The sequence below is a fragment of the Pongo abelii genome, chromosome 6 (genome assembly GCF_028885655.2).
Source record: "Pongo abelii isolate AG06213 chromosome 6, NHGRI_mPonAbe1-v2.0_pri, whole genome shotgun sequence".
NCBI classification, from domain to species: Eukaryota; Metazoa; Chordata; class Mammalia; order Primates; family Hominidae; genus Pongo; species Pongo abelii.
In genome coordinates this window covers 135,833,543-135,847,714 of record NC_071991.2, presented here as the reverse complement: position 1 = coordinate 135,847,714, position 14,172 = coordinate 135,833,543, and the positions used below count along the sequence as shown (strand labels likewise).

The 14,172-nt window shown below is 43.4% G+C and overlaps 1 protein-coding gene across 4 annotated transcripts in view; it reads right to left on the bottom strand.

Moving 5' to 3' along the window:
* The window catches only part of TRIM24 (tripartite motif containing 24), a 129,778-nt gene extending 120,001 nt beyond the window's left edge, over positions 1 to 9,777 (bottom strand). For 2 of the 4 annotated variants that reach the window (XM_024249979.2, XM_024249980.2), the window contains exon 1: positions 8,318 to 9,777. In XM_024249979.2, the coding sequence (XP_024105747.1) occupies positions 8,318 to 8,681 (364 nt within the window). In that variant the 5' untranslated portion in view covers positions 8,682 to 9,777. Of the gene's footprint in view, positions 1 to 7,933; positions 8,263 to 8,317 lie in introns of those variants that run through there. The other 2 variants (XM_054560660.1, XM_054560661.1) reach the window with 1 other exon arrangement.
* Positions 9,778 to 14,172: the final 4,395 nt, after the last annotated feature.

Genomic DNA, 14,172 nt, shown 5'->3' with positions numbered 1-14,172 from the left:
ATTTGACATGTTTATTTATGTGACTGTGACAAACTATATATCAAGTACTTTAAAGCTCAATTTCTGAAAAGAAGTTCTAATGTCTTCCCTCACCTGAATGGATATTTTATTGCATAGGTGGTGTGCCACACTACATAATAGAATAAAATATAATGGCATTTAGTCATGCCATTTTGGAGACTACTGGTCTGTGTATTCAAAATGCTGGAGTAAAATTAAGAAAGGGCTCGGCAGCTCACACCTGTAATTCCAGCACTTTGGGAGGCTGAAGCGGGTGGATTACCTGAGGTCAGCAGTTCAAGGCCAACAGGGTAAAATCCCGTTTGTACTAAAAATACAAAAAAATTAGCAAGGTGTGGTGGTGTGTGCCTGTAATCTCAGCTACTCAGGAGGCTGAGGCAGGAGAATTGTTTGAACCAGGGAGGTGGAGGTTGCAGTGAGCCAAGATGGCCACTGCACGAGACGCTGTCTCAAAAAAAAAAAAAAAATTGAGAAAGGGGTCAAGGTTACATCGCAGAAAGAAATTTGAAAAACTTGTGCATCTAGTTGATAGTTTAACTTCTCGAAGAAAAATTAAAAGGAGAAATCTAGAGACCTAAAAATGAAAGTTTACAAATTACCCACATTTGGGTATATTTAAAAAGGTACAATGAAATTAAAAAGCATTCTTCTGACATCAGTTTTCCACCAGGATAGAGTAACTAGTACTGAGACAAGCTTTCCTGTCATTAATTACTGTATATTACCAGGACAGATACCTAAGGCAACTTTTCAGACAATGGACAAAAGGCAATGCAGTACTGTGATCCATGAGGAAAGAAAAGCTCAGGTGAATAAGCCCCCTAAATCTTGATTCTCTAACTGAGGATTATTTTGTGATCATGGTTCATGGAGCTACAGCCAATGCAGAACATAGCAAAGGAGCCAGAGAGATTCGGGGATTGTGAACCAGATGGAATATATAGGGCAAAGCACTTGGGAGAAGGGAGCTGAACAGAGAAAGGGTGCCAGTAGTCTATGTAAGGGTTTTGCCAAGTCCTTGGCTGAAGGCTACTACGCATGTGCAGAGTAAGTCCATGGGAAGTTTACCAGAGAGCAGCTGCTAAGGGATTGAGAGAGAAGCAAAGATACTGGAGGCCAAGCAGGAACAAAGAGAAAACAAATAAAAAGATGTCAGTCTTAAACCTTGCCATACCAACAATTACATAAAATATAAATGGATTAAACAAAAGCAAAAATTAAAAGCTGGGATAAAAAAGTAAGACAACTATACGCTATCTACAAGAGATACTTTAAAAAGCTAGAAGTAAAAGCATGGGAAAAATATACCATTCAAACAAATAGATTAAAAAAACAATGGCATTAATATCAGGCAAAGTAGACCATAACAAAGCATTATAGGAAACAAAGAACATTTCACCCTAAAAAAGGGCAGGCAATTCATCAAAGCTTCAAAATACCTGTAGCAAAACCAAGTGAGGTATATCTCAAGAATGCAAGCTTGATTTCACATCTAAAAATCAACGTAATTCATACATTAACAAAAAAAGGAGACAAATTGCATGACCATTTCAATAGACACAGGAAAAGTACATGGCAAAATTCATCACCCATTCATAATAAAAATTCTCAGCATATTAAAAATAGAAGGGAACTTCTTCATTTTGATAATGGGCATCTATAGAAAACAGCTAACATATTAATGGTGAACAATTGAGTGTTTTCCTCCTAAGATGAGGAATAAGGCAAGGAAATCCTTTCTCATTTAATACTGAAATTCAACTTCTAGTCAATATTGTATTGGAGTCCTTGCTGGTGCAATAAGAAGACATAAATTATTAAGAACAGAAAGAAAGAAGTAAAGCTATCTCCCTGTAGACTACATAGAAAATCCTAAGGAGTCCTTGAAACAAAAAAAAAATGATATTTAATAATCGAATTTAGCAAGATAATGGGATGAAACCAATAATCGTATTTCAATATACTACCAACAGTTTGAAATGAAAATTTTAAAAATATCATATACAATATCATTTAACATTATAAAATGTTTAATATTTATACTATGTAAACAAAAATTGTACAAGAATGCTACAATGAAAACCACAAGACAGTGCTGAGAATTTAAGAGACAAAACATATTCACAGATTGGAAGAATCAATATTGTTAAGAACATTATGGCTGGGTGCAGTGGCTCATGCCTGTCAATACCAGCACTTTGGGAGGCCGAGGCGGGCAGATCACAAGGTCAAGAGATCAAGATCATCCTGGCCAACATGGTGAAACCCCGTCTCTACTAAAAAATACAAAAATTAGCTGGGCGTAGTGGCACACGCCTACAGTCCCAGCTACTCAGGAGGCTGAGGCAGGAGAATCACTTGAACCTGGGAGGCAGAGGTTGCAGTGAGCAGAGATCACATTACTGCACTCCGGCCTGGTAACAGAGCAAGACTCATCTCAAAACAAAACAAAACAAAACACATTTCCCCCTTACCCAAATTGATATCTAGATTCAATGTAATTCCAATCAAAACCATGACAGACTTTTGTGTAGAAACTGAAAAGCTGATTCTAAAATGTATAAAGAAATGCAAATGACTTCAAAGAATCAAAACAATTTTGAAAAAGAACTGTCAAATTTCAAAATTTGCTGAGAAGAGTACTGTAATCAAAAAACATTATGTATTAGCTGAATGCACAAATCAATAAAGAACATACCACACACAGATGGTTGATTTTTGTATAAAAATGCCAAAATAATATAATGAAAAAGTACTCTCTTTAATAATGGTGTTTTAATACACAGTTTAAAAAAAAATGAACCTCAACCTCACACAAAAAATAACTCACAAAATGGATTACAGGTTTATATTTTAAAGCTAAAACTATAAAAATGCTGGGTTAAAAAGTGGAGAAAATCTTAGTAAACTTGGGGTAGGCAAAAAATTGTTAGATATGACCAGACTTAATCAAAATTTAAACCTTTAGCTCTTCAAAAGACACCAAGAAAATGAGCATGCAAGCCAGAGTCAATACCTGCAATACATGTTATCTGACAAAGGACCTAGATATAGAATATATATAAAGAACTTTACTTTTCAATAAAAAGGCAAACTCCCAGCCAGGCGTGGTGGCTCACACCCATAATTCCAGCACTTTGGGAGACGAGATGGGTGATCACTTGAGCTCAGGAGTTGAGAGACCAGCCTGAGCAACATGGTGGAGGTTGCAGTGGGCTGAGATGGCGCCACTGCACTCCAGTATGGGCAACACAGTGAGATGCTGTCTCCAAAAAAAAAAAAAAAAAAGCAACTTAAGTTTTGAAATTTGCAAAAGACAAACCAAAATCTCACCAACATGGTGAAACCCTGTCTCTACTAAAAATACAAAAAAATTAGCCAGGTGTAGTGTAATCCCAGCTGCTTGGGACGCTGAGGCAGGAGAATCGCCTGAACCCGGGAGGTGGAGGTTGCAGTGAGCCGAGATGGCACCACTGCACTCCAGCCTGGGTGACAGAGTGAGACTCCATCTCAAAAACAAAAACAAAAAAAACTTTTAAAGACAATACCCAAAATTGGGGAGAGTGTGAACAAACTTCGGAGAGAACTGCTGGAGGGTCTATAAAGTAGTACAAGCAGTGTAAACATACATTTATCATAAAAACAAGAAATTCCAATTCTAAGTTATTTACTCAGGGAAATGACAGTGTATCCACACCAAGACTTTTCTACAAATACCTTTAAGTTTTATTCATAATAGCCCCAAACTAAAAAATACTGATACCTACTAACAGGTGAATAAAAATATGTATATTTTTATACGTATAGGACTGACAGGTAACACAGATCATTCTTAAATATTAATCCTTTGCCATTAAAGCTTGTACTCATGAGATGATTTATACTTTTTGCCAAGAAATCAGTCCCAGAATAGTTACATATCTTGTATACTGCCAGTTAGTAAAGAAATCTTGGAAAAGGGATTTAGTCTTATATTTTAACCCTCTCTAGACAAATAATGTGATACCCTTCAAAAGTATGTTCTCAGTATTTGTTAAAAATAGCTCTTCAATATTGTCTTTTAGGTATGGAGGAAAAAACTGCTCTCAAACTCTGTTTGCTACTCATTAGCTGAACAGTACGTTAACAACACAAAATACTACACAATGTTATAACATTTCTCTAAGATCAGTTTGTTTTCTTAACATACGTAGAAGAAAATCCATTTCCTAAAGTTTTGCCTCTTTCCTAGATATAACTGCATACTAAGAAAATGACAGTCAAGACTGAAGGAGTCATCTAATTTTAGCTTGTGGTCATTCACCCTCATTCCTTCCAACATGTAGCCTGAGAAAAAAGGACAGTTAAACCGAAGTTTTAAAACAAATGTTCTCAATGGGAGCTTGATGGCCAGTGTAATTGTATCTGAGCATTTGTAAATTATACTTTTCTGCTGTTATTTGCTTCATTTTATTTCTCCTTTAAAACAGTTCAAACATTATGTTTACTTTTGTAAGAAAAATGTGTTAGGAAGGATTTTTTTTTCCTATGAAATTCATTTAGGATGACAAAGAGCATGAAAAAGTATTTTATAGAAAGGGAAACTAGATCTGAAACAGTTTTAGAATACTGCTTGCATTAAACAATTCTAGAGTATAACTATATTATACCCTAGCATTTCTGCAACTATGCCAGATTAGGTAGAATCAGATTTTCAGGAGGGAGGGGCCTAAAAATCTAAATTTTTTTTAGGTGATTCTAGTGGTGTTAGTTTGAAAATCTCCAGTTTTTGAAATCTAAAAAGTGTATGAAATGTAACATATTTGGCCTCAACAAACCTATTGTTTGGCCTATAGCATGGGCCCATAAATTAATTGTGTGTGTGTATATATATTTATGTGTATAAATATTCACACATTTTTAATTACTTGACAATATCTAATACTAGAAAAATTTTGTTCAAAAATCCAGATTCAGAATTTGCATTAAATAAATAAAAGATCCTTCAATAATTGCCCTGCACTCACATGACAAACTGCTATAGCTAAGAAGAGTCTGCCCCACTGCTTGTACTCCCCATCATTTCCTATCATTTTACCCCAAGGCTCACACAGTTCTCCATCCCAATCACCTACTTAACCCTTGTGTAATAGATATTACTTGACTTGTGATGCCTGTACTCACAAATTCATTAGGAAAATGAAGAACTGGTTTGATCAAATGAACCCGTTATTTAGTTAAGAAATATCTAAATTTGGCTGGGCGCGGTGGCTCACACCTGTAATCCCAGCACTTTGGGGGGCCGAGGCAGGCGGATCACAAGGTCAGGAGATCGAGACCATCCTGGCTAACACGGTGAAACCCCGTCTCTATTAAAAAATATTGAAAAATTTGCCAGGCGTGGTGGCATGTGCCTGTAGTCCCAGCTACTCAGGAGGCTGAGGCAGGAGAATGGCGTGAACCCAGGAGGCAGAGCTTGCAGTGAGCTGAGATCGCACCACTGCACTCCAGCCCAGGCGACAGAGTGAGACTCCGTCTCAAAAAAAAAAAAAAAAAAAAGAAATGTCTAAATTTTTGCTTCAGCTAGTATTAAAATAAGTATGCAAGGAGAGATAAAGGGATAAAATACCCAAGTCACTAAGACTCAGGATAGCATTTTTAATTTTTTAAAGATAACTTTAATCCTTTTTAGGTGTATTTTTAAGTGTAATTTGTTAAAACGTTTTTCTTAGTATAAAAACAAAAACATCTTCCAATTTAAATGCTTTCTTTGAACGCTTGCTTACAATACAGCATAAAGATAAAAAATATTCAGACTGTAATTACACAGAACATTTTGAGAAGTATGGAATCCCAAACTTGTCTCAGAATTGAGGATGATAACTTTACGACCCATGTTCTCATTAATTCAAGTCCATATGTCATGGCCAGGCAAACAATATGTCATAATTTATAATCATGCACAATTCAGATCTTAATTGGCTACTAGCCTGTTTAACCATTTAAAATATAAATGGAAGAGGCCAGGCGGGGTGGCTCACGCCTGTAATCCCAGCACTTACAGAAGCCGAGGCAGGTGGATCACCTGAGGTCAGGAGTTCGAGACCAGCCTGGCCAACAAGGCAAAACTCCGTCTCTACTGAAAAAAAAAAAAAACACAAATTAGCCAGGTGTGGCGCCCAGCTGAGGCACAAGAATCGCTTGAACCAGGGAGGCAGAGGTTGCAGTGAGCTGAGATTGTGCCACTGCACTCCAGCCTGAACGACAAAGCGAGGTAAGGTAAGAAGGCAGGAAGGTAGGAAGGAAGGAAGGAAGGAAGGAAGGAAGGAAAAACCAACCTTAAACTGTGTCTAAGAAATAAGAACAGGCTGCGTGCGGTGGCTCACACTTGTAATCCCAGCACTTTGGGAAGCCAAGGTGGGCGGATCACCTGAGGTCCGGAGTTCAAGACCAGCCTGACCAACATGGAGTAACCCCGTCTCTACCAAAAAAAAAAAAAAAAAAAAAAAATACAAAATTAGCCGGACGTGGTGGCGCATGCCTGTAATCCCAGCTACCTGGGAGGCTGAGACAGGACAATCGCTTGAACCTAGGAGGCAGAGGTTGCGGTGAGCCACGATCACACCATTGCACTCCAGCCTGGGCAACAAGAGCGAGACTCCGTCTCAAAAAATAAATAAATAAATAAATAAATAAATAAGAACTAAGGTTTAAGCTTTCACCTGTTCGAACTTTCCAGTCGTGGGCCTCTTCAGGGCAAACTACTGTGAAGGATATGAGAGTGTCCAACTTGCAAGCTAACAAATAACCTTACCAGTTTCATGGATGGTGACAGAAGACACTCAAGGGTCAGAGACACAGGGCAGTTTGTTTTTTACTCACAGGAACAGCATAAGCCAAAGCATCATCAAGATTTTTGCACTAGTTCTCAGAACTCCAGGTTCCCATTGGACAACATGAAGAGAGCCAGTTGACATCTACACAGGCAGTTCCTTCTCTACAGGAGAGGAACCCTAAGCTTAGGGAACCCTAATCTTTTAAGGTGGGCAGTAAGCATGCCTACCGTTTCGCTCCAGAGGGAGACATTATTCTTATTATACTGGATAATATGTATCCCCGCCTTTTGCTCTGGTGGAAAACACTATCTCTATCTTCCAAGGCTGCTCTTTAGATAACATCCGTGAAAAAATAGAAACAAAGGGCAGTCAGTATCTCCCTGGCAAGGGTGCTGGCAAGAGTGAAGAAACGGAGACCCATGGAAAACTGTCTCCTACAAGTGGATACTGCTCCTAACACGCAGTTGAATAAATGAGTCTCAGACCACAATCTATTTAAAGTATCCATTTCATACGCCCCCTGACCTAGCATCATTACTTAATTACCATTTTATTTCAAACTAAATCAACATTTCCTCTAAAAAGTACTAAAAATGCTTTTCCAGTTACACTGTTATTATTATTGCTCAAATATTTGCAATAATAAAATTAAAAAACCGCCAAGTGTTCTACCCGAAACTGTACTCAAACTTACTTTAAATGTTTCAAACCTGTTAAAGTTAGCAATGGAACATCTGCCAAAAGTCTAATTTTACAGTAATAAACACCACAAAAAGAACAGTAACTTCCAGCTTTATCTATAAAATACCAGAAAACCCAAATCACTTTGTATTATTTCTCTTCACCGTCTCAAAATAAAACCTTTGAAAGAGACACACAACAAAACAATGTCTCTTGGTTCCTTTGTCCCCAGCGAAGGAGAGGGAAGAGAACTGGGAACTCATTAAGGTAAAGAGCCCCAAACATGCAAGATAAATAAATGACATCCGATCTGCAATCAATCATCAAAGAAAGTCACCATCACTTCATCTTCATCCCTCCCTTCTCTGCAGCTCAAATAACGTGGGTATAAACGAGATGATCAGGATCATATGGACCTGGACAAAGCTTTGCGGAGGCAGCGGGCGGGTAGCAGTTAACTGGCTGCAGCCGGCAAAGAACCCGAGATTCCGGCTGCAGGAGACTCCGACAGAGGTCTGCAAAAGTGCGGGTGGCAGGGGCCGCCCGGCTGTTGAGAACGCGGAGCAGCAGCGGCGGCGCGGTCAAGTCCACAGCGCCCGGGGAAGTTGCTGGCCGAGCGCGACACGCCGCAGAGCGCGGGCCCTCCATGTCACCGTCGCCAGCACAGACCCTCCTGCTCGCCCCTCCCCCGCCGCGCACCCCGGGCGGCGGCGACATGACAGCGGGTCGCGCCGCACAAGGGCGCCCGCCCCCTCCCGGCCCTCTCCCCGGGCTCCCCCGCGGCCGCGGCCGGTTCTCACCTTGGGTGGCGAACGGCGACGAGCCGCTGACCGGCGAGCCGGGGGCAGGGACGGGCGGCGGGGTCTCGGCCGAACCCAGCATGGGCGCGGGCAGCATGAGGTAGCGCTGGGGCGCGGGCAGGCAGCGCTGGCAGAAAGAGTGCAGGCAGGGCAGCAGCTTGGGCGCCCGGCTCTGGATGTTCTGGTGGCACACGGCGCAAGTGTCCAACAGGTTGAGCCGGGCCGCCTCGCCGCCGCGCTCCGAGTCCGGGCCCTGCCGACTCTCGGCCTCGTTCTCCCCGCTCGGCGCCGCCGAGGGCCCCCCGGAGGCCGCAGCCGAGGCCGCTGCCGCCGCCGCCGCCGCCTTCTCCACCGCCACCTCCATTGTCCTGCCCCCGCCGCCGCCGGGGAAGCGAGAGCGCGGTCTCCGCCCGCCGCCCCCGACGACCTCCTCCTCCTCCTGCGGCTGCTCCTCAGAGGCCGCTCGGTGGACTCGCGGCAGCGCCAGCGAGGGAGGGAAAGCAAGCCGGGCGGGGGAAGCCTCCTCAGGCCCAGGGGATCCGCCTCCCGAGTGGCGCGGCCGGAAGGAGGGTATCTGTCAGCGGAGACCGTTCCTCGCACCGAGGAGGCTGCACCCCGTCCGCTTCACCAACCGCCGCGGCGCTCGTCGAATACGCCCAGCCCGCCCTTGCCTCCCTGCCTTTCTCTTCATCCCCCCGGCCCACCTCAGGCCCCGCCCCCGCCCCCGCCCTCCCTCTCCCAGCAACTGAGGCTTCGGCGAGGAGCGCGCCGCCCAATAGCGGCCGCGCCTGGCGAGGGGGCGGGACCTGTTGGAGCCCGCGAGGCTCCGTCGGCCGCGGCGGGAGGTTGGGAAGTGGGAGGTGCTTGCCCAGCCCCGCCCCCTCCGGACGCCTGGAATCGCGGCCTCTGATTGGGCCTTTGTGTATGTTTCCTCCTCTGAAAAGATTAAGGGTTCATTTGTTAACGACCATCCGCCTGATTCGGTCCGCGGTGTTAGCTCCTCCTGGGGGGCGGGACCTCATTTGTCTACTCAATGCCGTTAATTAAGTAACTGCTTGGAAAACTCTGATTTCATTACTAGAGACTTGGTCTTGTAGGAGGAATAAATATGGTAGGAGGGTCACAGGAGGAAGGAGTGGAGGTACTGAAGAGCAAACAAGGAAATAATTTTTTAAAATACTGTGTGAAAGAGGTACTCTGGAGGCAGCATGGATATTGCAACCTAATTTTACTCATCTCTAGAATGAATGAGTATGAAGAATAAGGGGGGGAAGTTCTCGTGCAAGTTGGAAATTTTTAAAGGGTTTCCCCAATGAAAAAGGTGAAATTAATTTTTAAAGTCAGTGATTTGCTTTTCAAGTGACTAAAAGTGGTTCGTTTTCCCAGGAATTAATACAGATTGGCAAATGTTTTTATTGCATAAATATAGCATTATTAAGCAAAAATAAACCTCGATACTGATGCCCAAATAATTCATAACTTCAAGATTCTTTTGTATTTCCTCCCTCCCTCTTATTTTATTCCCTCCCTCACCTCTCTACGCTGATATCAGAAGTTACGCACATTTTTCACTCAAAAAATGGCGCAGCTTTTAAGGAACTTGAAGAATAGAAACGGAGTGGAGGAAACAAGCTTTTGTAACGTGTAACTTTAAGAAGTATTTAAGTACGTTTTTTTTTCCAATACTAATGAAGCGGTACTGGACTTTAGAGAAAGATGGAGTGGGTCATGAAAGGCTTTGCTAAAATCACAATTTTCCTGGAGGACTATGTAGGATGGCAATGGGGGAGGGCTAGGCAACGTAGCCTTCCTTCAAGACCTTGCCCTTAAACACAATCTCCCTAGGCCTCAAGTGAGAGGTTCTTTTACTTAATCACAAGACATTCAAGGGCTCTTCCCGCCCCCGCCACCCATTGGTTCCTGTTTAAGCTTGGGGGTTTTTTTTGTTTTGTTTTTTTGCATGGAAGTAGCTCTTAAACGTTAGTTTGCATAAGAATAACTTGAGAAGCTTACTGAAAAGCAGGTGCTTGGGCCACCTCCGTATTCAGTTATTCAATTTTGATAGCATCTCAACTGATTCTGACCTGGGTGGGTCCAGAAACAGAAGTCTGTCCCACGTCTTCACTCACTTACAAATCCCTCCATGATTTCGTCCGTATATGCCTCTCAAGCTGAAGTCGCCGCGACTCTCACGCTTCATGCTGCAGCAGTTATAAGGCCACCCTGCTTTGTACACGCTGTTCCCTTTGTTTTAGTTCCTTCAAAATTCTGACTTATCTGTTATCCCCTAAAACCACCCCAAAGTTGAACACTCTTTCCCCAGAATTCAAACCGTATTGTATATTTTTGAAGCTACACCTTGAAAATATTCACATAATAGGAATGGAATTTTGTATTCGAAAATCAACTCCCTTAATATGCTAAAAATTCATTACATAGGTGGTATACAGGATTCAAGCCTACTAAAGACAAGTCCCTCTTATTCGCCAGATGATGGTGGTAGGGAAGGAAAACTGAGAGGTAAAATTGAATAGGCTGGTTTTGAAAGAATTCCATGTAATTCGATCAAACCCACTAGCTTAAAGTTTTTCAAATCACCATGGTTTTACAGAAAATTATCTTCCATTGTTTTAGCCTTCCTAATTTCACATGAGTAAAACAATCACACATTGTACTTTGTTCACATATATGGAACTTCAAGTCCAGAAAATGAATTTACTGTTTGTTTTTCTTAATCATATGATTTCTTTATTTGAATATTGTTACCCTACAAAGTGTGTTCAAATATATTTCACAAAGATCCACACTACCAATAGATTACTCTTCCTTAATTACAGCTCTTATCCTATGTCCCTCCCTTATCCCATAATTTTCTGTGGCTCTCCACTGCATCCAAAGCTCTCCACAATTTTATTCCCATCTGATCTTCCTGCCTGATGTTACTGCTTTCCCATATCCATCCTGTGCTTCCGCCTAATTGGATGATGCGCTGTTTCTTAACTGCACCACTACCACCACCTATGAGAGAGGAGATCAAAGCTGTCTGAACTGGAAGAGAAGGGCATCAGCAAGGAGAATAAGAGCATTAGATGCTGGCCGGGCGCGGTGGCTCATGCCTGTAATCCCAGCACTTTGGGAGGCCAAGGCAGGCGGATCAGCTGAGGTCAGGGGTTCAAGACCAGCTTGACCAACATGGAGAAACCCTGTCTCTACTAAAAACGTTAAATTAGCCCGGTATGGTGTTGCATGCCTGTAATCCCAGCTACTCTGGAGACTGAGGCAGGAGAATTGCTTGAACCTGGGAGGCAGAGGTTGCAGAGAGCCAAGATCGTGCCATTGCACTCCAACCTGGGCAGCAAGAGCTGAACTCCGTCTCAAAAAAAAAAAGCATTAGATGCTAGTAAGATTTCTCATCCCACCCCTCAAAAGGTGCCAGTGGGTGGAAATTCTAGAACTTCCAGGGACACTTAAGAAAATCAATTTTCGACCGGGCACAGTGGCTCAGGCCTGTGATCCCAGCACTTTGGGAGGCCGAGGCGGGCGGATCACGAGGTCAGGAGATCCAGACCATCCTGGCTAACACAGTGAAACCCCGTCTCTACTAAAAATACAAAAAAATTAGCGGGGCATGGTGGCGGGTGCCTGCAGTCCCAGCTACTCGGGAGGCTGAGGCAGGAGAATGGCATGAACCCGGGAGATGGAGCTTGCAGTGAGCCGAGATCGCACCACTGCACTCCAGCCTGGGTGACAGGCAAGACTCCGTCTCAAAAAAAAAAAAGAAAAAGAAAATCATTTTTCAGAACTGGGTGCGGTGGCTCACGCCTGTAATCCCAGCACTTTGGAATGCCAAGGTGGGCAGATCACCTGAGGTCGGGAGTTCGAGACTAGCCTGACCAACATGGAGAAACCCCATCTCTACTAAAAATACAAAATTATCTGGGCTTGGTGGCGCATGCCTGTAATCCCAGCTACTCAGGAGGCTGAGGCAAGATAATCACTTGAACCCGGGAGGTAGAGGTTGCGGTGAGCTGAGATCGCGCCATTGCACTCCAGCCTGGGCAACAAGAGTGAAACTCCATCTCAAAAAAAAAAGAAAGAAAGAAAAAAGAAAATCATTTTTCAGTAGAATTCTGATTGTGAGGCGTGTTTAGACATACAGGGTCTGAACTAACCCCTTCACCTAATTTCTTATAGATTTAGAGGAAGAAGGAAAAGATTCTCAGACTTTCAGAAGTAGCTGAGAGGCCTGGATGACTTGAGTCAGGATACGGAGAATGCAATGAGTAGGCACCAAAGGCCATCTCAGACTATCTCAGTGGGGTCCATGGGGAGGCCCACAGTCAAAAGCCAATGGAAGCCAAACACAGGGGTGCACTGCTATAGTCCTCACTTCTCAGGAAGCCGAGATGGGAGGATCACTTGAGACCAGGAGTCTCAGGCCACAGTGCACCTATAACCATGCCTGTGAATAGTCACTGCACTCCAGCCTGGGCAACATAGCGAGATTCAGTCTCTAAAAAAACAAAAACAAAACCTGTATTGTTAGCCGGGTAGGGTGGCCTGTGCCTGCAATACCCCCTACTCAGGAGGCAGAGGAGGGATGATCACTCGATCTCAGGAGTTTGAGGTCTGCCTTGGCCACGTAGCAAGACCCAGTTTCTTAAAAACAATAACAAAAAATATTTGCAGATGTTTTATTGTGGGAGGGGGGGAAATGGAGGCAAGTCACACTCTACATATGCCACGGTAAACCAAGAATGCCTCCCAAAATCTAATGTGTTTCCCCACATATGCCACGGCCCTCTTAAACCCTTGGACCTTCAAATCAGCAATAGATAAAAGGGAGAATGAATATGGTATTGATTGAGTTTAAAACTTAAATGACCAAAAACAAAACAAACGAAAGCAAATTATCTCAAATATGACTACATCAAATTTTCTACCATCAGGAAGATAAAAAATTTAGGTAATTTTTAAAAAATTTTGTAGTCAACGTAACACACTTCTTGGGTGTGCAATAAAGGGTTAACTTAGCAAGCTTAGGTTACTCAAATTGTGCACATTCCAAAGAGAGGATTGACCCTTGACTCGCTCCTGGGGGGCTACCGCTGCCCTTTTGGAATATCCTGCCTGATAAGAGGAGAGCTTGAGAGTTTGGGCCATACTGTATCAATTTAACCAGAGAGTTTATGCTCGGGATGTGACCTATGGCTCACACCTGTTTTATATACCTGAGGCCCTTGGCCACTATATGTCAGTTTGATCTCTGGGAAGCTGGAAAGTGAGTAGCCAAGACCAGTCACGTAGGTGCTGCATGCCTACAGGACCTCCAATAAAAAACCTGGAATCCAAGGCTTGGGTGCATTTCCCTGGTTGGCAAGACTTCATATGTCTTGTTATACATTATTGCTGGGAGAATGAAGCACTATCTGTGGGACTGTGCTGGAGGGAGCAACTGGAAGCTTCCTCCTGGCTTCTCCTGGACTTGGTCTATGCACCTTTTCCCTTTGCTACTTCTAACCTGTATCCTTTTTTTTTCCTTTTTGAGACGAGTCTTGCTCTGTTGCCCAGGCTTTAGTGCAGTGGCGCGATCTTGGCTCGCTGCAACCTCCCCCTCCTGAGTTCAAGCAATACTCCCGCCTCAGCCTCCAGAATAGCTGGGGCTACAGGCATGCACCACCACACCCGGCTAATTTTTGTATTTTTAATGGAGACAGGGTTTCTGCCATGTTGGCCAGGCTGGTCCTGAACTCCTGGCCTCAAGCGATTCACCTGCCTCGGCCTCCCAAAGTGCTGGGATTATAGGCATGAGCCACCGTGCCTGGCTTCAGTTACAGTTTATTACAGCAAAAGGA